Raw genomic sequence first — 24,939 nt, 5'->3', positions numbered from 1 at the left:
AAAGGATCGAAGACCAGGGCTTTCTCAGCACTTCCTGAGAACACCTGGGGTCACTCAGATAGGAAGCTACATACTCAGACTACCTAGACTCCCATCTCACCATCCCGAAGCTCCAGCTGACCAGTCAGGCACAGCAGCAGTGTGGCTTGAGTATCCAAGCCAGTCTTCCTTTAGATGGGCTTGTCCTGTCAGACCTAGGTCTGTCACTGAAGGACCAAGGTCATGGGAGAGAAAGGACAGCGGGCCTGAGATGGCAGCAGTTTTATTTTCTATACTGTTAGCTGAAGCCAACCAAAACTATAATAATCAAAATAATAGTAATCTATGTGTGTGTGTCCACACAGATGTGTGTACAGTCAAATCATTAAACATGTGTTTCCCACTGATAGAGCTCATTTTAAAGTCAACCTTCCATAGCACACTAACGATGATTAATAATAATAATCCCACACAGCAAATGTGACAAAATGACAAAAGAACTCTTAATTTGGGGCTTTATTTTAATTTCTTCTTTTAGGATGCTACATAGTTGAGCAGAACTGGATTGGTCTTTTACGGCATAAAATTAATTCACAGTCAAGACTCTTCATTACCAGCAGATGGGTTTGCTGAGGTGCTCTCCCTCCCTACCTCTGTACCCGTCACCCTCTTGCAGCCTGACTCACTCGTCCTGAGAAGGGCAGGTCAGACCTGGCCTGTGTTCTAGATGAATAAGTAGCAGCGGAGAGTAAGGGAAGAGCAATCTAGAAGCCCGGGTAACCCAGAGCTGACTGTCACTACAAAGAGTGTCTCTCCTCAGGACAGCTGTTACTGACCTACAACAAAACACTTCCTGGCAGCTGTCTCCTGACTCAGGCTCTCCCCACCCCTTGGACCTCCAGAGACACGGAGCCACAGTGCCCACAGCAGCACCACCCCTCACTGGTACTCTGCAGCACAGGTGACGTACAGGCCGCAGCACTGCCTGTACTCTGGTGACAGTGGAACACATGAGATGAAATACATTAAATAAGTTAAATATGCATTACACATCTCTGGTAACAGCTCAGTGTCACTACATGAACCAACGGTAATTTAGCTTGGTCCCTTTAAGAGAACAGAGCACAGACTTTATCTCTCACTCATGACCTACAGCTACACAAGATGTGGCCACCATGCAATGCGTTTTGGCTTCCTGTAGCTCTGCATGCCTGAAGAGCCAATGGCTTGGACACAACAGCAGGCCTAGGGAAGCCGCCTGGGTGAGACCAGGCAGCATGAGGCGGCTGTGGAGGGGACAGCACACCCCACCTCGAAGGACTCACGCTCCCACAGGCCAGCCCCAACATGTGAAGAAGAGCTTCTTGCTTTAAGAGAGGTGATCTAGGAACATGTGCCAAGGCCTACCCGAGTTTAACGTGACAGCTACAATATGCCACTGTGGTTAATCACGGTGCCCCTCAGTAACAGACCATTCTTCCCCCATCCATTTACTAGACATTTTTAACTTTCTAAAAGATCATTATATTATGCTATATTTGTGTGTGCATTTGTGTGTGCATGGGGAGGGGTATTTAAAGGCAAGACCTGTGAGATGTCATCATACATTAATTTCTTTTTACGCATGGTTATGATAAATTTAAATCCCATGATGTGGTAGATCCATCAATCCAATCTGCCATCCTTCGCATGCGGCCTCTACAAGGCAATCTTCCCTATAATGACACCAACAATAAAGAACAAAACCACCAGAGCCAGCAGCCGGGCGCTGAGGCCTTCCTCCTTCCCGGTAGCAGCCAGAGCCGCCATGGGGCTGTTGCTCTGCAGCGCCTTCCTCACCCGAAGCCCATCTTCTTCCTAGGAGGAATAAGTGCACATTTCAAAAGCGGACCATGGCTTGGCAGACATGATCCAGACACAACGCAAAAGCACATGGAAGCCTACAGAGAAGCCACTGCCAGGATCCTCCTGGCCTCAAGGTTCTTCCTACCAGAGCTGCTGGCTCCCTCCTGACACCAAGCTGAAGGGCACCCTCAGCTTCCTATGAACTACAGGAAAAGCTCTCGGGCTGAGGGTCGGAAGGAGGACAGGTTCTTTGGCCATGTCTTGGCCTCTTCTCTGCCTATCTCCAGATCTGACCTCTGCCCTGTCCTGAACCTACCAGTCTGTCCAGCCAACTCATGTCTGCTTGAAATCTCAGGTACTTCTCAAGACACAAACCACAGCCAACTACTCAGTGGGGACCTGTAAGCCTGGCAAGAGACCTAGGTAGACTACTGAATCCAATAACCTTGGAATTTGAAACACATACTATGTGCACCGGCTGCCATAGCTGGTAAAGAGAAAACCTGCATTTGCCCACCACAGATACCTCCTAACTAACCCACGGCTTCTCGCTTCCACACCCACCACGCTCCCAGGATGGTTAAGGAACAAGGTGTCTGTTTTCCACTGCTTCCGCCTGAAGGACCTGCAGGTTCCTCTAGTCCCCTTCCCAAGCCCACCGCTACACAGGGTCAGCTCTAGGCTGCTCCATTCTGAGACCTCCCACATAGATGACACTCTCCACCCTTTTCAAGTACAGTCTTCCCATGATCTGCAGCTCTCTGTGGGCCCACTAAGGACATGGGCTGTAACCATCACTGTCTCGTCACTCCCTCAGCCTCACGAACAGGGAGCTCCCCAGGGCAGCCTGCTCATAGCTGAGCCCACAACACCTGGCACACAGCAGATCTCACTAAACAAGAAGCCAGTGTCTGGCAGGATAAAACATCCTCCCCGTCAAGATGGCTCTGATATTATTTTAAGAGATATTCTGCTCATGGGCAAGGCCAGCACCACAGCCTAGTGATGAATGAGCTCCAGCGTTCGATTAACTTAAAAAAATGGGCACAGCAAAATACAGCATTTATTTTATTGGGTTTACATAGAAGCTATTCCGACCTATAGATCACTGTAAATGGTGCAGAACTCTATTTCTGAGGAGAGATGCGTTCAAAGAGAAGCTTTTGCAAAGGAAGATGCTGAGGCCACTTCCAACCTGCCATCCTCCTACATCTGCCTCAGAGCTGGAATGCAGAGGAGTCGGCTTAAGCGAGTGCGTTCTGTGCATCTGCTGCCACAGCGGGCAAGGAGGGGAAACCTATTACATGCTTGGCTGGCATCATCAAGATTAAGAACAAATAGGCCTCAAAATTTAAGCTGTAACAAAAGCTCCTATAATCAGATGTTCAGGTCTATCCACATCCAAGACAGACAGATCCACAGTGCTCGAGCTACAGGTCAGTCAGAGAGACACTCAACGAAAAGGCCTGAGAAATGGGCCTGGAATGGACAAGACCGTATGCAAACCGCATACACAGTGACATGGGCTGCCTCTGGTCTCCCCAGTCCAACCTGACACACCCACAGTCTGGCTGGGTGCCCTGAGCTGCAGCCTCAGTTTCCCCTTCGCGCCTCCACCTCTCTATGGGGCCAGTACCATGCTTTCTTCTCACCACCGCCAGAGCAGCCTGAGGAGCGTCTACTGCCCACACCGACTTGAGACTTCTCAAAACTCATGTGCCCCTGTTAACAGTATGAGCAGGATTTGGCCTCCAACCAAGATCACCCAAGGGACAGCCACAGTGGGTCTGACAGTGCATATTCGAAGAACTGGCTCAACTTAGACCAGTGGAAATGGGAGAGGGTTTGGTTCCCTAGGTAAACAACAGTTTGGCAGGTCCGATCCAAACACCCTTTCAAGAGCCCCAAAAGAAAGCTTTGCAAATGAGCCTTGGGGAAGAAAAAGTAAGCAAACGCAAAGACACAAACCCACCCACGCTGCCCACCCGTGCTGCCCGTGCTGCCCGGCAAGCAAGGGCATTACCTTGAGCTGCCTGCCCTCCTCCCGCAGCCTCTGCACCTCCCCCTGCAACCGCTTGCATTCTTCCATCACTTTCTTCACTTCTGTGTCATCAAGGGACGACGTCAGGGACTTAGCAGCCGCTGGTGCTTCTGTCTTGGATGCACTTGTAGGTATAATTTTATTTATTTCTACATCATGCTGTTCAGAAATAAATGAAAGCCCAAGGGTCACCACGTATGTAAGAAAGGATTTTATGCAAAGTAGTTCTCAGTACACAATACATGAGGTAGCATTTCATCCACACTGTAAAATGTCACATTTATTTTTTAAATGTATCACTTTATCTAATATCTTGATAATCTAAAGCTACCGGGCCCTAGAAATTATGAATAAGGGCAAATAATGAAGTTGGGCTGAGGCTAATACTTCAAGGAGGAGAAAAAGGGCTGAGCATATTGCACCATCAAATTCCTGCCATGCAAAAATTAGCATACTGCAATTGTGCAAGCTCAGGAATTATCAGCTGCAAATTACCTTTGCAGGAGAGCTGAGCATCCCAGGCCTCTGGGGGTGGGGGGCTGGGGAGTAGGAGGCCCAAAGAGTGCTACATATGGACCACCTGGGATGAGGAGGAACAAGCTTTGAGTCAGCCATGCCTCTGTCTGGGGAGACCACACACTCCTGTGTCCCCTGCATAAAATGGGTCATGCTCTTGGAATATGAGCTAATCAGTGGAAGCAGGGTGAGGAGTACTCAGAATGGTAGCCTGAGGTTCTGGGCAGCAATCTGAAAATCAGACATCCAGCTCCAATTCCCTTCACTTTCCACTGAACGGAGAGCCCTAGAAGGCAGAATCCAGGCCTGTGCCCTACTTATCATGGGGCTGGGGTCAGGATCCATGTCTCCCTGTTTCTAAGTTAACTTTCCTATAACGGGATGCTATTCTCTCTCCATTCAAAGAACCAGGATGGCAGTAGCTGATGACAGAGCAGAAGAAAACAGACAGTTCTGACTGCAATCAACAGCATTCTGTGCAAAGACACTGCAGAGCACTTTCCCTGCCCAGCTCTCTCCATCACGGGCAAGGGCCTGCAGAGCACGCACGGCTTTACTTCTTAACATAATTTTAACTCTCCTGGCCAGCTGGAAAGGAGTGTACATCGGTATTTGAGATGTCATCTCCTGTCTTCTACTGGTCCATAGTGAAGGCCCAGATGAAGTCAGCACAGGGAGAGAAGGGGCAGACAGGGACATAGGCCGGGGGGGGGGGGGGGGGGGGGGCTCCCAACGGAGCAGTGGGCACACAACCACCTCCATGAAAATCTGGGGGTACTGCTAGCATCTCGGGAGCAGGGTACAGACGGTGGGTGGGAACTCAATGCTGGATACCCGACAGTGCACAGGACGCAAATGCCAGCATCCCTGAGGCCAAGAGAGTCTCATCTCAAGGCAGAGCTGCACTGACTGTCGGTGGGGAAGGGGGGTGGGCAGCAGCTGCTGAGGAAAGCAGCCAGGGCGCTCTGAGAGTTTACCACCTGTCTAAGCACCGCGGTAAAGGGCAAATCACTCCACTGTGGTCTCCCCACTTTGCCAAGCAAAGGCTCCCTGGGATTCACGACCTCAGGAGCCAACAGGTTGCTCCTCTCAAGGGGAAACTTTCAGTTAGCTGTTCTCCGCAAGTCTTTCCCAAGGTTGATTTATAATGCCAGCTTATCTGTTGACTTCAGCTTCTTTTTTTCCTTCATACATTAGAGGAAGGAAAATAATTTGCCAGCTTGAATCTTTGTTTCACAGGAGATGGCATGCAAATAAGTATCAGCTTGCAACATTCGATTACTGTTAACTAGAGACATACTTACTGGTTTAGCGTTTTCTGCTGGCAATTCAAACACACATCTAAGTTTTGAATCCATAAGGTCTTCCGGTTTTGCCTCCTTCCACTAAAACAATTTAAATTTAATAATCAGGGTATTATCAAGCTGCTGGAAGAATAATTCTCCTCCTATAACTGACAATTTCAGAAAAATACTCTTAATGAGAAAGCCCTGATGTATATCAAATAAAGAACTTAAGTCTGCTGAGATTTCAATATTTTTAACATGACAAGATTAAATGCACTAGCTCTCCTGAATATTTATCACACTTTGCAAACCCTGCAGTCTCTGCCTGGCTCCTTAGAGCCTGCCCAAGCTCACCCATTGCTACCTCATGGGCAGCACAGGCCTGGGAAGCATGGCTGAACAAGGGTGCCCCCCCACCCCACCCCCGCAAAGGCAACCCCAGCTCTCCTTAAGGAACTGTAATCTACACGACAGGGCGAGAGCCAGAAGATGAGGGTTTAACCCCACTCTGTCAACCACCAGTGGAGCACATCCACCACCAAACCACACCACCACTGTGGAGCACATCCACCACCGAACCACGCCACCACCGTGGAGCACATCCACCACCGAACCACGCCACCACTGTGGAGCACATCCACCACCGAACCACGCCACCACTGTGGAGCACATCCACCACCGAACCACGCCACCACTGTGGAGCACATCCACCACCGAACCACGCCACCACTGTGGAGCACATCCACCACCGAACCACGCCACCACTGTGGAGCACATCCACCACCGAACCACGCCACCACTGTGGAGCACATCCACCACCGAACCACGCCACCACTGTGGAGCACATCCACCAGAGCCATGCCACCACTGTGGAGCACATCCACCACCAAACCACGCCACCACTGTGGAGCACATCCACCGAGCCATGCCACCACTGTGGAGCACATCCACCACCCAACCATGCCACCACTGTGGAGCACATCCACCACCCAACCATGCCACCACTGTGGGGCACATCCACCAGAGCCATGCCACCACTGTGGCTGCACCAGGATGGCCTTGCCCAAGCCACCCCACCCACCAGTGAGGGCTGTGTCCCTCATTAACATCTCCTCTCAGATGTGGAGGAAGGGTTGAGAATGACAGGTCAGCAAAGCGGCAAGGTGACACCTGAGAGAAGTGAGGCACCGACCCTCCCCTCCCAACCACGCAGAGCAGCTAGGGCAATCCACTGGTCCGGTCCCAGGGCACTGCCACCCTAACGATGGCAGAAGAAGTCAACAGGATGGCATACCGACACTCACAGGGCGCCCGAGAGCACTGAGCTACATAGGAAGAAACCAAGACACAAATGTTGCTCTGTGCATGTGTGCCCCCGTGTGAGTCACAGAGGATCATGCAAGGGCCAGCTCTGGGCTCTTAACGCTGGTGACAAGAGGACACTCAAGTAGTCTTAGGAACTGCCTACAAACCACAATGCAGACAGACGTCCATATCACCTGTGCCGACTCACCAAACTGCATCAAGAGCAAGACAGTCAGCAAGCAGTAACATCACCTAAGTAGGACCATTCTTGTCCCCAAATCTAAATCTGAATTTAATGATGATGATCCAAGATTAAGACGCTCCTCCAAGCCCAATGACCTGCACCCTAAAGCCACAAACCCAAGGTGCAGGGAAGGTCCTCCGCTGGAGCACCCAAAGGCCACACTCGAGTGCTCAGAGAGCACTAGATGGGAATTAGCCTCTTTAGGCTCCTGACAGCTCCAGCTCACTGTCAACTGCATACAGTACTATGTCAGTAAAGAGTGTCCATACTCTACAGGGCTCCAGGTACTCAGCAACCCTGCTCCTACAGGCAGCTGGCACAGGAAAGTCTGTGACCGCTCAGTAGCCAAGGTTCACACAGTACATTGAGGCAAAGGTGACCAGGCACTGCTCTCCGCTTCCGGCACACTGCCAGCTCAAGAGCAACACAGGCTCTCCTGGTAGTCGGGCCTGCTGTGGGAGACCTGCCAGTCACCTCCACGCAACTCGGCTTTGACTCAGGTGGGCATGTCCACAGTGCCCTACCAAATGTGCTGCCCAAACACTTGAAACAGTTATAAAAACAACCCACTGAGAAATAGAAGGCCCCTTTGTCAACCTGCAGTGCCTGGCCCCTAATTACTCAGGTGAAGTGTCAGACATGGGCACACTCTCCTCAAAACCCTATGGGCTGCATTTTTATTCCCAATTCACAGGTGGCTAAAACCTCAAGAAGAATCAACAAAACCTGCCCAAGACAGACCACAGCATTAGTAAAGACAGGCCCAGCCCCCACCCTTCCAGCTGTACCACAGTGGAAGGCAGACATCCACTTTCCGTGCCTGTCATGTGTTCCCTTCATCACACAGACTAACACAACACAGGGCAGGAAATGAAAGGGCAGAGAAATGTCTCCAGGGCCAGTCTTATGACAAGGTCTCGCTCCAGCTCAATACCTGACTTAACTAACTTCCCTTTCTGCCCCCAAGGTGGGCACCAATGCAGGCAGCTAGTTTTGCTTTCCCACGCCCTAAGCAAAGGCTGCATGGTGACACCGGCAGGAGACAAGCATGGCACAGAACAACATCCCTGACACCCTCGACATCTCTGGGCGGCCAGATCCTGAGGACCACTGCTCGCTGTGCCGCAGATGTGAACTGGCAGCACCACCTTTGGGGAGAACTGCCATTCTAGTCTCTCTTCCTCCAGAAAAAAAAAAAAAGTCAATATTATAAAATATTGTTTATTTATAAGAACAAAGGCATCTTAATTTTACCAAGATTAGAGACATTGTGAAACGTGTACTCAAGCAGAGGAAGGAGGAATGAACATGAAGCGGGCTGTGGGTGTGAGGCGGGCTGTGGATGTAGCTCAGAGACAGAATAGCTGCTTAGTGTAAGCAAGGTCAGAGTTCAGTCTTCAGCAAAGAACCCAAAGAACTGTGCTGACCAAGTAAAAGAGGAAAGCAATGCAGGGGAGTGTCAACAGGAAGGTGGGGGCATTTGGTATTCAACACAAGCACATCCTTCTGGGTTTGAGGGGCTGGAGACAGGTCAGAAACATCCTGTGGTGCAGGAGAGAGGGAGGAAGGGGTCCAGGAGAGCAGAGAATTGTGGCAAGTTCAGTCCATCGAGTCAGAAAAGAATGTTAAAGCTGTTCATCAAAGTTAGGAAAGCCATACAGGGATCAGAGTGCACACCTCCCTAACAACACACTTGTCGTCAACAGGGAAAGCATGCACCCGCCACGCCTGCCTTAGTGGACTGGAGAGGAGAAGAAGAAGCGTTCGTACTTACTACTGCCTCCATATCAGAAGTATCAGGCGGAGCAAACATAGACTGAACCATAAACTTGTGTTTACTTTTCTCATTGGGATCATAATCGAAAGGCTGTAACATCACTGAGAAAGAAAATATTTCATTAGGAGGGTCAGAACATGGTCATCAGAGCCGTTTGTCAAGTTAACACACTATGGAGCAAAGCCACTTCCCAGTTCCCCCCGTCCGGACCCCGAGGAAGGACATGAGCCAGCAGGGATGGACAGTCTTCCCCCAACTCCTCAGGGCAGCAGCTAAGCCTGAGAGCAGGTGCTAGCTGAACTCGGGGCTGTTTAGGACATGGGGGCCTGAGTCTTGATAACCCTGGCCGTGCACTCCCACACAGCCACCCTGACCTGCCTTACAGCCCTTACTGAAGACATAAAATGGGAGAAACACCAAAGGCCTATTTTTCTCAGGAAAACATTGCCAAATGATCTTTTCGAGAAGGAAAACAGAATAACTCAAAACGTTTCAGGATGGTTTTCGCTTCTCTCCACCCCATTTCCCACGCAGCTCATCAAGGTAAGGCTTGAAATATGACTTTGCCAATAGAATTCTGGAGATGGCTTATAAGCTGGATTTCCCACAGCAGGAAAAACAATTCCAACTCTTGTTCCATCCTCCACCCAGAACCCAGAGAAAGCTCACCCAAGGACCCATGGACTGGCACCCTGCTGTACTGTCTTCTACTCTGATTTGCTTCCTTGGACCTATTTCCTAGATGACCTGGGCCAAGCCCTGTGACATGAGGGTTGCTATGCAATATGCTCTTTGCTGCACAGCTTTAATAAGCCTCATACTGAGTGCCCTTCCCTCAGACCTAAATTGACAAGCAGGGGAAGCCTTAGAGAGTCAATGTGGGCCTAGCATCTCCATGGGCCAGAGACTGGGCCCTGCTCTTCGGTACTATCATTACCTCACTCAATCTGTAAGAGGCAAGCATTGCCGAGTTGTTGTTCAGTTGTCTGTTTTTCAGATGAGAAAACTGCAAACGGCAGCTAGCTTGCCTCACCTCACCAAGGCACACACACTCAAATCCAACGGGTCTGCTTCACAGTGTCTGCTCTCAACACACCAAGGGACACCTGTCCTGCCCTCCCAGTGTGCTCCCCAAAGGCATCCACCTTCTAGATGGGAAGTCAAAGGATACAGTGGCATGTTTAACTATGAAGCCAGGCCTCCAGCCTGGCTCTGACTCTCGGGTCACAGTCCCACACTATGGTTCCTCCCCAGTCTACCTGTAGATGGTGGCTCACATCTTTAATCCTAGTACTCTGGAGGCAGAGGCAGGTGGATCTCACTTTGAGGCCAGGCTGGCCTACGTAGCATGTGCAAAGCCTGGGTCAATCCTAGCACTGGAGAAAAAGAAAGAAAGAAAAAGAAAGAAAACACTACTTGTCTGCCACAGAGCCATCTAAAGACTCTATTAACTTCCTGTCTGGGCAACACATCCACCAACACAGCACCACCACACACTGAGTGAAGTAGACACGAGAATTTAGTCTATTAAGACGTCAAATCTGCAGAAGCTGTCAACAATGTGAGCCTTCTAATTTCTGGAGAATAGCTACTTTCATAAAAAAAAAAAAAAATACTACCACAAACATGTAATTGATGGATTGTAATTTTTAAAGAAATTAGTCATTTTTAAATTTCTAATATAATAAATACCACTATATCTCACAAAGACCCACACTCTTGGGGTGTTCAACTGTCAGCAGCACAAGAAGTCCAGAGACTATATACAGAATGAATACAGCCACCACATACACCGCCTTTCTGGCCCTTTCCAGAGGTGGCCCTTCTTGAGACAATCTAAAGAGAAAAGAGTTAGCTGAGGCCATGCTGGAGCCTGAAGTCAGCACTGGTGGGGCTGATCAGAGAACCTAGGCCAGGAATGGGAACCAGGGCCTCTGGAGGGGTTGTCTGGGAAGCTCTGGCATAAGGTAGGGACTTGCCCCTCCTCCACTGCAGAAACAAGTAGAGAAGCAGCTGCCTACCTCCCACTGGCTGTCCTTTGTGTGTATGACACTCTACAGACCCTGGGTACACCTCAGGACCCCACACCCTCTTCACACAGCCCCTCACATACACCACGGAGTTCCTGTCCCTCAGCTACCACCGTCCCATGTCAAATCCAGTTTCAGCTGAAACTTTATAAGAACATGACAGAATAAATGTTGGTCAGTGCTAGTAGTTCATTGCAAATTGTGGCACAAATTATGTACTTTTTCCATGACAGGCTATAAAAGAGCTTCCCATTAACTTAATTTATTTCATTTAAATACCAGAGACACTGATGATAAAACCCTAAGTGAACCGTCCCTCCTTTCAGAACGCATCTGCTGACAGAACATTAAAGAAGCCTGTTACCAGGAGACGACCTGGGCTCAGTCATCCCCTCACCCACCCCGTGCTCCGGACACAGAGCCTGCTGCATTAGACACCAAAGTGGGGCCCTTGTGAAGAACCTCCAGGGTCACGAAGCACTGATCGATCAGGCCAGACTTCCTTCAAAAGAGAAGGAAACAGGCAGCAGCTTAAAACACACACAGGCTTGGAAAATGATGACCTGATTAAATGCAGCATAAAAGCTGCTTCCAGGGCACCGGGCAACCACTGACCACTTTCATCTGCACCACAGTGGGAGGGGCGAATAAGGAGTCTAAAGACCACCACCACTCGGCCTCAGTTCTCACCTGGAAATGTCTCCATGTTCAACAGCCAGCTCTGGCCCCCACTCACTTTCTTCCTCCCAACCAGAGGCTCTGCCAACTTTCTCCCTGTGTCATTCCCACCAGATTAGCCCAAGCATCCCTTCTAGACCCAGGAAGACATGCCACCAGCACCCCACAGCACTCAGATCACAACTTCTTAGAACAGAAGCTACAGCCAGCTCAGTTCCTCACGCCCTCTGGGCCTCCTCCCGCACACCCCCTGGTCTTTCCAGGCCAATAGACCTGTTTCTGGACCAGCAGGTACGCATCAAGCTCTGTGTCCTGTACCTTGTGACATTCTCCACCATTCCCAAAACCTTCCCTCATTCCTACGCTGCCCCATATCCTAGCATGCCCTTCGAAGAACGGTCAGCCAACTTCAGCATGTACCAGAATTGCAAAGGAGACCTTAAAGAGAATCTGCTGGAGGGGGTCCCGTGAGAGCCTGCTCCTGGAGAACTGGGCTGTGCTCTTTCTCTGGAAGGAACCATGCCTGTTCCTACCAAGGGAAGCTCACTCACTGCAGCCACTTTCTACAGACCTCATGTGCACCTTCTTGCCAATTTGCCTCCCCTAGATAAACTGAATCAAGGACTGGATGTTTGTGGAACTTATTCAGGTGTTCAGACACCCCCACTGGCTGCTGGTGTGAACACTCTTCCCCTCCTACCTTCAAAGCAGCCTACATCGTACTCCCTTTAGAAATGTTCAAGAGAGCTCAGTGGTGGAGGCACACGCCTTTAATCCCAGTAACTGGGAGGCAGAACAAAGGTGAGTTCGAGGCCAGCCTGGTCTACAAAGAGAGTTCCAGGACAGCCAGGGCTACACAGAGAAACCCTGTCTTGAAAAAACCAAAATCACAAGAACAACAATAATTAAAAATAATAATAAAAAAAATAGGTAAATAGGAATGTTCAAGAGAAGAGATTCCCTGCCCTCAACCGACAGGCTCTCCTCTCTGCTCTCCCTTCCTGCCATATCTTCTGGCTGCCTGCTCCCTCCTTACACAGTCCACATATCAGAAGACCACGATCTACCTACCGAACTACATTTATGAAATGATGGCACCACCACTTTTTTTAAACAACCAAAGTCAAATGTGAGCTTCTTCAGCTAAAGGTGATCAGCAAGACTGTAAATGATGGAATACTCGCCCGAAACAAAGGAATGGACATTGCAGCTGACCCAAGCCCTCACCATGAGTAAGTTCATTATTTCCTTCCTGGGCCTGCACTACTCAAGTCTAGCAGGTGAATAACTAATTCCGTCGGGTTCTGAGAGTGTCACCAATCTAACTCTGTCCTCCGTGGGCCTCTCAGCTCAGGTAGCAAGCACCTGGCAGCCTGCTCCACTTGTTTGTGCAGAGGCCACAGGGCACACATCACCTGTTCCTGGGGTCAACAGAAAGGAGGCATGCAACAGGCTGTTTAGGCCAAACACCAAGGCTCACTCACTCCTCATTATGAAGGCTTTCTCAGCTGCCTTCCTGTGCTGTAACTAACAGCAGGACACAGCCAGGCCTCTCTTTGGGCCTCCCAGTTTAACTGTACACCCCGTCACTCCCATATCTGTTCAGTAAGACCTGTGAGCCATGCCTGAGGACTGACCATCTGAAACACAGAGACCAGTGTGTTCTAAGTCCAGAGACTTCCCATACCTGGCAACTTTCATCTGCTCTCTGAGTGCTCATGACCAAGTACTCCTGCTACTTCCTCTCCCAAGGTTGCCTCTCAAGCCTTCTCCCTGCCTTCTGCAATGAGCTAGAGACCAGAATGGAGTAGTGAGATTACCAAGAGCAGGATGGGACTTCCAGGGGAGGCAAAGGCATCACCTGGAAGGACCAGACTGGGGGGCATTTACCACTTCACCCCTGCATCACCTCGCAGAGCCAAAAGGTACCTTCCAGCTAAGTGTCCCCTGCCCAGTGTTCTGGGTCCTGCCCTTTGATCATCTTCATAAAGTATGGAGTTTCCTCCTAAGAAACCTGAATCCTATAGCAAACTTCAAAAGGCTTTAAGCACAATTAAGCTGAATTTTTGTTGGTAAAATATTTTAAGCCATAAACTAATCTGGTGAAAAGATTGGGGATTTATCTTAAGCAGCAATGCAGGCTGTTCTTATCTCAGAGCAGTGAAGACTTCCAGTTAAAAGTCTGCACTTATCCGAGCCTTCCAAAGCAATGATCAGATCCAAGGAAGGATGCCATGTTAAAGCCCCCATGGCAGCCTCTCTATGCACACTGGAAGATGCATAGCAGGCTTCTTCTTTGTCAGCAGACTGGGAGCACTTTTACCCTGAGATTCAGCACCTGAATGCTGCAGCCCACGGCTGGCTAGTCCAATGTCAGTAAACAGCAACATCCATCTGAGCCAGCACCATCTTAAACGGATTAATAATCAATTCCAATACTACCCAATTACATTAATTGACCAACGTCTCCATCCCAGGAGATGCTGATATTCATTCTGTTACTGGAAGAACTTTATGGTTTAAATGTGATTAGAAAGAGTCCTAAAGGGGCTGTCAGAAGCCAACGCTGCCCCTCTGTGCTCCAAATTTCAGTTTAAAGTACAGATTCAGATACTGGGAGACCTATGTTTGCCTTTAATCCATCTTCAATCCCAGGGCACACAGAGTAAAGTGAATCTGTACCTAAATCCTGGTGTCTTTAATGACTCTACCCACCACCCCCCCATGGATATTCTGCATGTGTAGCGCACTTGGCACAGGGGCAGGCAATGGGAATAACTGAACTGCAAATGGAAGTGCTCACCACTTTGTGGGATTAGAATTCACAGAGGTTACACAAATACTAAACTTAATGTCATATTACAGGAAGCCTAAGTATTTTTGATGGGCCCATAATTCTACCACTTCACCTGCTGTACACGCTGGCAAACATGGTTTGGAATATTAATGGAAAAGTCCCTCATTATTAAACTGCGGCATTAAAAACAAGATCTGCCACCACTAACAGCCTTCCACAAAGACATCTTCAGAAACTACATACGCTAAAAACATTTTCCTGCCACACAGTTTGAAAGATCTAAATTCTGTAAAACCACTTCCACCTGCTTCAGAGGGATGATGAAGGCAGAGGTCCTACCCTCCCTGTGCCTGAAGTCTCTGGGAACTCAGTTTCCCTCCGGCAAGCTCATCTCCACATGCCTGTGCTGCCAAGGTGCAGAGCCACATGTGCAAGCCCAGCTCAGAAGGCCAGTGCTCATCACGAGCATGTGTCCAAAGTCAGGCACTCTGGGATGACCGCTAGCTGTGCGAGCAGACTATGCATCTGAGCTATCCAGACATAAAGACAAAGGGAGGCCAGAGCACCTCTACGGGAATGTCCACATGTCACACTTCACTGATACAAAACCTTAGGCTATGCCTCTGCCCAACTGTGAGTAGGCTGCCTAGGTTAATGAGAGGAACCTCACGCACATGGATTCACTGTGTTATGAAGAAAGCAGCACGACAGGTCAGAGCCTGAGCTTTGGAAGCATGGTGTAAGGTCCTTTGAATGCCAGGTTCACTGGCAAGGCCAGCAAAGCACTACAGGGTGTGGCTGAGGATCACTGCCTATGCCTGTCGCAGCCAAGATGCAAGATACAAAGCCTTTCAAGCCCCAGCCCTATCATCACCACTCCCATCCCCCTCCAACTCACTCCTCCATTCATCTCTCCTCCCTTCTTCCCTCCCTCCTCTTTACAGGGATGATTTATAGCCTCCTCTAATAGCTAGAGCCTCCCAAGGGTCTTCAGAAAGGGAGGGGTGCACTACCCCTGCCTGTCCTTTCCAGGTATCCTGTGACATTCTGGGTGCTAAGCCGGACCATGCTGACAGGATTTTAAGTTCATTTCATGGTCACCGTTTTGTAAATTACATGTGAAAATTCACTCATAAACGTATGTTTTATAGGAATTCAGGAGGGCCACACATTCATAAAAATGCATAGAATTCCTTTGCTTTTTGAAGGCAATGCAAACATTATACAACTGGCCTCCACCCAAGCCTGCCTGGCTTTGTGCATTTATAGTGGTACCACTAGAATGTGCACACGGGACCAGGCTGGCCAAAGTCAGTCACAGACTCAAGGACAGAGCATATGAAGCAACAAGTGGCTGTGAGCACACTGAGGACAGTGGTCTGCCGGCAAACCTGCCTTCTCCAAGGACTCTGACTTACCATGTTTCACCCCAGTGACTGCACTCCTCAAGCAACCAGACCTGGACAAGAACAGTGCTTCCCAACCTAAGATGTGCCCATCCAAAGTGTGACATTTGCACACCTAGAACCTGGCCCCCTCAGGCCACTGCTGACAGACAGACACCCAGTGCTTCCACAGAGACTTTTCTCATGTGCCATCCTATTTCACCAGGGGAAAGCTGCAAACATGTCTCTTTATCCAACCATTCCTCCTGTTCCCTGACCCCCTATGATAGATTACATTTCAGATTCATCCTGCAGCAGCCACCCCCTAACCTGGTGAGGCTGCAGCATAGTACCATAGAAAGAACATATGTCTCTAAGCTAAGCTCTGCCTGACAGTCATATGACAGAGATCATGTGACAGAGAAGGATGACACCCATGCCAGTTCCTTACTTTCTGCTCTGCAGAGGAAGACACAGCAACAAAAGCAGCCTTCACTTAAGAGCCTGATCACTCTCAGAACATTCCCAAGACACGCACACGCATACACACGCACACACACACACACACACACACACACATACACGCACGCTTGCACACACATAATCACCTGTAACATCAGGAGGCACACCTACACTGTATAACTATGTGCCGAGGTTATTTTACTCAGAAAACCAAGCTGCTGTTTTCCTATGAAAATTGGTGATTTTCATCTGCTGGTAAACTCAAAATTTCTAAAACGTACTATGGATAAGGAGATTGGGGGATGGGGGCTAAAGAAAGGACCAGGGCTTAGACAGTTCAACTCCATAAGGCCCTCGGGCACCAAACTAAACAGGGACAGGACAGAAGAATCCAGCTGCACTAATCTCAGTGAAAACTTACAGCACACGGAGGAAGCAGAAAGCACACCCTGACCACTCCCTTCTTCCAGCATGCCAGTCACAGAGCATTGGCTCTGTCACACACCAGCTTCATGACTCAAAATGGACACAGAATGGATGCGACAAATGCATCCTGAACAGTGCAAATGATGCAGAGTGTGAGGTCCAGCAGTGGGAACCCTTCCATCGGTGCTGGCTACCAGCTAACTGCTCCTGACTAAAAATCTGACTCAGGAGTCCAGACCAGGCCTTGCACACTCAGAGAGAAGCACACAGGGAGCTGGGGCGGGTGCTCCATAATGAGAGGCACCAACGGAGGCGAGGAATCAGAGGCTGAGATAATGAAACACCTTGTATCTTTCCAAAGAGGTGAATCATTTTCTTTTAGGTGTCAAATGAATAGCCAAATGTATCACAATCAAAACCTATCATGGAAAAAGCCAGACAGGCACTCACTTCAAATGAGAAGTGGCCTCTAACGATGCTGAAGCTGGGGACACTGAGTCACTGGTGTCTAAAGGACACACACTCCCCCACAGCTCCTCTGCGCATCATGGGTTCTAATGAGCTGCAATTTCACCAGTTTCTAAATACGTTTAAACTCTAACATATCACTCATACCTCCTTAATTCTGAAAACCAGTTCTCAATTTGGGCACTTTATCAGCCTCTTTTCAGAAGTTGGGCTTTGGAAAATAAATGTGCCCTGAAGGGGGTGGGGGGCATCAGAACACAGAGGGCCCACAGCTCTGACTATGTTTCCATCTCCTCAGAGTGCACCTCCAATCACTAGATGACATCAGCACCCCCACAAATCCTTTAGCTTAAAGAAAATAACTCTATCTAGTATTCTCCCACCAATTCAATTAGTTAACTCTGTCCCTTTCTACTTATTGTCAAAGTGCAGATTTAACTCCAAAAGAATGGAGGCACTTGCTCTCAAGTCACCGCTTTAATTTTGCTCCAGCCACTAAGGTATAGAGGCTGCAAGCAATAAAACAAAGAGACACGGATTATGGAAAGTTGAAGGTGGTAGGAACCAAGCTTTTACCCAGGGTGGGATGGGAGAGGTGGAGAGAAGTCTGCAGTCTCCTGCACTACCCTGAACATACCCACTCTGACAAGACCAAGGCCCGGGCCCTCTGGAACCCACCCGTGACCTCCAGAGTCAGGACTTACCAGACACATTGAGAGAGGCTCCGGCATCAATGACCCCGCTGTTGGGCCGCACGCAGTACCTGCGCGGTGCTGTGGTCTTCACTTTAAAACACACATTTCTGTCTGTTGGGTTGCCCAGCTTTAGGTTGGTGGTGACGACATCAGTGAAGGGACCTATGTGGAGAGACAGATAACTGGTTGGGGTTCTGTGAGGAAAGTGTAGGAGACAGACTGGTTTGGAAGCAGAGATGATAGACATGGTTCTGGAAGAGCCAAGATCCACCTCACACTGGACCATTGCTGCTGAATTATAGAAAAGAGCATAGCTCAGAAGACAGGAGACCTGTGTGAATGACAGGATCTAGAACCAGATGGTCCAAATCCAATGACAGTTACTTCAATATTCACTTCCACAGAACCCCAATGGAATCTGGCAGAAACTATACGAAGGACCAGGCACAGGTCCCCAGTGACTATTAAGAACAGAGTGTACCAGGTGGCAGGTGGCAGGTGGCCTCTGGGGTGTAGGACTCTGTAGAGAGGAAAACCCCTAACAGTGTGACTACAAGAATGGCCAGCCTCATTAAGAGCCTTCTAGCAGCTCTTAAGCACACAGGCTCCTGAGAAGCCTGGAGCGAAGTTCTGTGGCCCTGGGCTATTGTTTATTACTATTACTTATTCATTTCCTACTTCATTAGATTTTTTAATTAAAAAAGTAAAACATGCTTCTTAAAATAAGCCAAACAATGAAAGATGTATAAAGAGAAGTTAATAAGCTTCATCTGTGCCTGAGGTAACTAATATTAACCTTGTGGGAGCTCGTCCAACCATCTAGACTGAATAGCAATGTACACAGTCCACAACTGCAGGACTGTTTCTCATTGGCTAATCAGTGGACCTCCGATCACTAGGCATATGAGGGGGTTAGATCGGGAGAGGTGAACTGCAGGACCTCTGTCATGTGCACATGCACATGTGTGTTGATGTCTGTGTGTTGCTATGGAGCAAATCCAGGGACCTGTACATGTATCCAGCCTCCGAGCTACATCCCCAGCCCTAAATCCATTTCAAGTTTACCTATTTTCAACATGAGTGCCACATCTTTGTTTCCTATAGGCAGGCTTTTAAGTCCCACCTCCACATTTATAAGGAAGTAGGAGAGGGGAATGTGTTTCCGTGGTTACAAAGAATATCTACTGGCTCACCTGTCACATGTCAGAAGACCCAACAGACAAAGGTATGCTCCGAAATGCTTCCTCAGCTGCCGAGGGCAGGATTATCCTTTGTCCATCTCTGTTCCCAGCACTGTGTCTGGACACAGTAAAGGTCTCAGAACACACGCACACCATGAAGAAAAATACTCACAGATTATTTTCAGAAAAATGAGTGCCTTAGGCTGGCTTCCTCTGAGGTACTCAAATATGAAGGCTCAACTGAATCCAAGCTTAGCTTAAACACAGATGGTGGGCTGAGGGGGAGAGGCCTGAGCCCTACATCCGGCACACCGCAGCCAGTGCAGCTACAAGAAAGCACTAATCTGTCCAAATGGGATAGATGTCTGAGCATAAGACAATTTCCACATCTGCTAATGCACAGTCTTGTCTGTAAGAAGCCCAGACAGTCAGAACCCGACAGCCTCCTGACACGGCTATTCAGCTCAGCTCCCTTCACACATGGTCACCAGCCACATTCATCCAACTTCAGCCCCCCTCACCCACAGAGTAACTGCGGGCTGGAAGCCTAGCACCATCTCCATACAGGAACCCCGGGTAGGTGCGCTCAGCTGTAACACCTGTGGTTCCATTAGCCCCTCATCCACTGGCCCCGAGGCTCCATTTCCCTGCTCTCCAGAGTGGAGGACTGCAGGAATGCATGTATGCACTGCAGCACATGTGACAAGATGACTGCATCGTCTACTGAGGACCGCTTACCCTAAAAGCTCCTCTCATTTCACAGGCAGCACCTTTGAGACTGAAAGACCTGAAGAGAACTTCTCCATCTGTCTACCTTTCAGGAAGGCCTGCTCTGGCTCTAGGAACCAAGCTGAAAGCCAGGAGGAGGACTTCCTGAAAGACTCGCAAGTGACTCCACTGCAAACCACCCCACACCCCAAATGGGAAAGCATGGGAGGCAGCAGTTCACCCATGCCCACAGGGTGGAGTGAGAGCTGGATGCTGACAAGGCTCCACCCTTGCAACAAGTTCTTGGCCTCTAGGGAGAAATGAGACACTTAGTGTTGAGAACATCCAGGGGCTCATGGGAATTCTACCCTATCCCACCTCCAATGCACGATGGCTGACTCATGGGAAGATGGGAAGGTTGATCCCCTTTTACTTAAGGTAGGGATCACTGCAAGTAAGCACAGTCTATAAAAAGGAGAGCTAAAAACAGCTTTGATTTTCTAGGGCCAAAGAAAGTGGTAAGCCTTACAAGCCTGCATGGGCACAACTCGCCAGGCATGTACTTCATAAAACAAACACAACACTACTCTGCAAGTGCAGGTGTTCAGGCAGCTAGGGTACTGGGGGACAAAGTCACCACTGAAAGGGCCCATTTCCAACACAATAGGCCTACGGGGAAAGGGCCAGGCATAGTAGATCATGAGTGTCATCCCAGCATTTGGGAGGGTGGAGGCAGGAGAATCAGAAATTGAAGGTCATCTTTTGGTACATGGCAGGTTCTAAGCCGATCTGGGATACAAAGATAAAGATGAGCCCTGTCTCAAAAAAAAAAAAAAAAAAAAAAAAGAGAAAGCACATAGAATGATTATTTGAGCATAACCCAGTACTTACTAAGAAGTGGGCTACAAAGCTTTCTGAAGAGATTTGCCTCAGGAGCATCAGAACACTGGCAGATCAGATACATAACAGACCCACCACACAATACCTCATGGGAAAGCAGAACACTTCCCCTTCTGCTCCCATAAAGCTGGGCCGGCCGGGGAACCCAGGTATAGACTTCACCAACCTCTTCTAGGACTATACACACAAGCCACATCCCACTGCACATGGTGGTAAGTTCTCCGGGTCCGCCCATTATGTGGCACTCTAGATGGTGTTTCAATTTACATGAATCACATAAAAGATGATCTAAATTATTAAAAGACAAGCAATATTAGAACAGTGAGTGGGATAAAATAAGTGGTATTTCTCCCTTAGCGCCCCGCCTTGGGTCTAGGCACTAATTTGTAAAACTCTAGAGGGAGCCATGCTGGAAATATATGCAGCACAGAGATCACTGGTAGAGCAGCAAAGTCTCATGGGTAAAAATCAAGGCATTTTGTAGAAACAGGCCAATCCTTCTCACCCCACTCTGGGCAATTTACTCCAAGAATTTTATTGAAAATAAATTCGATTTGAGTAATTACAGGAGATAAACCATGTTAGTGTTCTCCTTTCCCCTGTACTAATGAATTAGAACACACAAAAACCTCAATAAAAATGATGTGAAGGCTTATGAGCATCATTCAGATTTTTCCTAGTCACTTTCATTTCATAAAACTGCCATTTCCATTAAAGCATTATGTAAAAAATGGGATTTTACTCCGCAAACATGCATATTTATTACCAATGAATTTAAACATTGCTTATAAAATACAAAGTCAATTTCACAAATGAAATCTTCAAAAGTTAAGTTTTTTCTTTTAAGAGATAAAAAAATATGATTTGTGTCTCTCGAGCTGGAACACTTCGCCTCCTCTAATTACTTCTCCCATGTCATCTATCCCTTGGTCCAGATGTCTGTGTGAAATTAGAAACTACACATCTCCAGCATGAGTGAGCACAGAGAACAACCCCAACCTGAAGTAAATTCCCAAAGTGCCTTGACATTTTTTTCTTCTATGTAACAGGCTGAATGGGTTCTTCCCTCCCCTTGTTACAGCTGTGTGCACCTGCGAGCATTTATTAAGGCTGATAAAGATGCTCATGAAACAGCATTAACTAACAGAATATGAACTCCTCCACTTGTTCTCAGAGGGATTAGACCCAGCAAAGCATAACATAAACTACCCCGCACCCTCCCCAGGCCCAGGGGCTTGCCTCTCTGTCTTTTTTAAATTACTTAAGAAAGTAAAATCTGGATTCCACTTGTTTGAGAAAGCAAAGAACACAGACCCAGAAGAAATATGTGTGTTCATAAAAGTAGAATGGGAGGACAATTCTTCTGTTACAGGTCACAGGATACAAGCTCAGACTGAAAGTTCTATCTTGAAGTTCAAGGGGGAAGGTCACAGTTCCAGGTTCTGAAGATCCTACTCATGCAAGGCACTGGTGGCTCACATGTGCAATCATAGAGGCTAAGGCAGGAGGGCTGTAAGTTCAAGGTCAGCCTGACTACACAAGGGACAACAAGAAATTCCAGGCTACAGAGTGAGAGCCTGTCTCCAACAAAACAAGACAAGAAAGCTGGATAAGTTTACCAACCAGGAAACACCCAGGTAATATCTAAGTACTCCCTTAACCTTTGCAAGGTCTGAGCACTTTGTGGTGACCCTTGCCCAGAGAGCCTCATTAACATAGAACTCCTCCTGTCAGAAAACTCAAACTCCAGCTTTACAATGTAGACAGCAGCTGAAGAGTTCACCTCTGGCAACCGTAAAGGCCGTAGTGAAAAGTTCTAGAACTCGGGGCTCAGCCTGGGCCTTTCTCAACTGCAGACACTTAAGAGTGTCTTAGGATTCTACCTGGTAAGTGGCAAGACTATGTGTTGAAGAGGTAAAGATGGCATTTTATTTTTAGCCCACAATTCAATTCTACTAGAAAATAAAGATTAGCAATGCCTAGTATAGCTGGGCATGATGACACACATCTTTCAGGAGGCAGAGGCAGGAGAATCTCTTCGAGTGAGTTCAAGGTCAGCCTGGTCTACACAGTAAGTTCCAGGCCAGCCAAGGCTACGTGATGAGACCCTGTTTCAAAATGAATAAATAAATAGATCCTGAATAAGACCCTTGGAAGGTAACATGGAAGAAAATCTAAATAACTTGGGACCTGGGTGACTTTTTAGGAAAAACAAGCATGGTGGAATCCATGGAAGAAACCTGTGGGCTGGGCTGGGGCTCTTCAGAAAAGCACTACTTACCTAACACTTGAGAAGCCCTGAGTCCCAGCACTGAAAAATCAAATAGATCAAAATAAAAACATCTGCTCTGCAAAAGATACTCCAACAGGCTGGACAAGCCAGCTACAGAGCAGGAGGGCTACCTGTAGAAGATGCACCTGATAGAGGGTCATCTGACAGACATATTACCAAGAAGACACCGCGCCACCTGGTTTAAAAATGGACAAAAGAGATGTAGACGTCTCACCAAAGACAAGCAGAGGGCAAAGGGCACATGGGACGATGACCACCGTTCACTCTTAGAAAAATGCAGGTGGAAAACACAAGGAGGTGTCACTACTTGCTTGCCAGCATAGCTGAAGTCGATGCAGCCACTCTGAGGGGCAGCCAGGTATTTCTTTTCTTTGTGCGGTGCTATTCACCACACATGTGAGGCAAGGGCTCTAGCATGGAGCTGTACTCCCGGTCCAGGAGGTGTTTCTTATAAAACCAGCCACAGTCTCCTCATCCGAGCCAGGCATCACTCTCCTTGGTACTCCTCTACCTGAAGTGAAGACTCCACAGCCTTACCAGAGGTAAACCCAAGTCCACAGAAGGTACAAATAGTAAACTGTGGTACATCCAGACAGAGGGGTAATAGTCACTAAAAAATAAGTAATTAAGCCATGACAAGGCATGGCAGCACCCTAAATTCATATTCTAAGTGATAGTCACCACATGGCATTCTGGAAAGGGCAGAACTATAGAGACGGTAAATGGGTCCTGGGCTGACAGAGTAATGGAGTGAACAGCAGTGAGAACCTGTCAGCTGCCAGCAGAGCCCAGGGCAGACAATGGGCTTCAGTGGGTGTGAGTAGTGCAGCCAGCACTGGAATGGGAACTCAGCAGTGGGGAGCTGTTCTGTCGGGGGCTCCCCTTTCTGCATGATCTTCCATGAACCACATCTGCATGATCTTTCATGAACCACAACTGTTCGTACAAGAGTTTCATTTTATAAAGGCGAAGTGCCTGGCATGCTACACCCATGTGTCTAGTTCCAACCAGTACTGCGTTTCTGAAGCAAGTGTACACAGGTACAGATGGACAGGGAGGAGTCACGGACACCCTGTTCTCCACAGAAATCACTCTCTTCCTCTTCTAGAGCTCATGAAATTCTAGTTCATGAAGACACATCCTTCCTGTGTAATTTATCTCCTGGTGTGGCTACAAGCCTTTGGAATTCACACTGCATGTGCTGCCACACAAGTTACACACCAAGCTGACATGCAATCTACCAGGTCTCAGCCTTCCAGACTGAAGCTTATGTTACTGGCTTGGCTGCAGCTCGAGTCTGCATGAAGAGGCTGCATCAGTTTACTCTCTTGCAAACACTGTGACTCCCCATTCCGTGACCCTCTAAACAATAAGTGGCCACATTCACTTCAACACTACAGAGAACCTTCAGGCAGGCATAAGTGAAGACTTTTGATGGATGTTGCTGGGACAATAAAACAGTCCTTGAGGTCTCAATACAACAGACTCTGTACATGGGAAATATATTAAAATCAGGAGACACAGACCTTCTGAAGTCAAATTTGCTGCTTCTACTTATTCTGCCACAGTCTGTTTTCACTAAGTACCAAGGCCCTGATGCCTGCCTTCCCTTCCTGACTGCAATGTTCTACTTGTTCCTAGAATGGAAACCACAAATCAAATGATTTTGTCCCCTACTCACAGCTGGTGGTCAGCACCTAGAATAGTTCCAGGAGAAGGGTAGCCACTCAGCAAGGCTTGAAGAGGAGGGCCAAGCAGAGGCCAGAAAGCTGGATTCTTTTCCAGGTGTCCCCTGGAGTATGGCTCACTCTTCAACCTCATCACCTTCCCCACAGGACCCACTGTGCATGTTTGATTCCATTTCCACGGACTGACTACATCCACTGTCACATCCAGGCCTAGAACAAGGCACCACCAATAGCG

The 24,939-nt window shown here is 48.4% G+C and overlaps 1 protein-coding gene across 1 annotated transcript in view; it reads right to left on the bottom strand.

The window, feature by feature from the left end:
* Positions 1 to 246: 246 nt before the first annotated feature.
* Positions 247 to 24,939, bottom strand: part of Vapb (VAMP associated protein B and C) — a 37,084-nt gene continuing 12,391 nt past the window's right edge. Inside the window, exons 2-6 of the mRNA XM_059259795.1 lie at positions 17,944 to 18,096; positions 8,991 to 9,094; positions 5,686 to 5,766; positions 3,848 to 4,024; positions 247 to 1,836 (exon numbers count right to left, since the gene is read on the bottom strand). Of these exons, the coding sequence (XP_059115778.1) occupies positions 1,678 to 1,836; positions 3,848 to 4,024; positions 5,686 to 5,766; positions 8,991 to 9,094; positions 17,944 to 18,096 (674 nt within the window). The 3' untranslated portion in view covers positions 247 to 1,677. The remainder of the gene's footprint in view (positions 1,837 to 3,847; positions 4,025 to 5,685; positions 5,767 to 8,990; positions 9,095 to 17,943; positions 18,097 to 24,939) is intronic.

The sequence above is a fragment of the Peromyscus eremicus genome, chromosome 4, assembly GCF_949786415.1.
Source record: "Peromyscus eremicus chromosome 4, PerEre_H2_v1, whole genome shotgun sequence".
Lineage (NCBI taxonomy): Eukaryota > Metazoa > Chordata > Mammalia > Rodentia > Cricetidae > Peromyscus > Peromyscus eremicus.
This window is presented reverse-complemented; position numbering and strand designations above follow the sequence as displayed.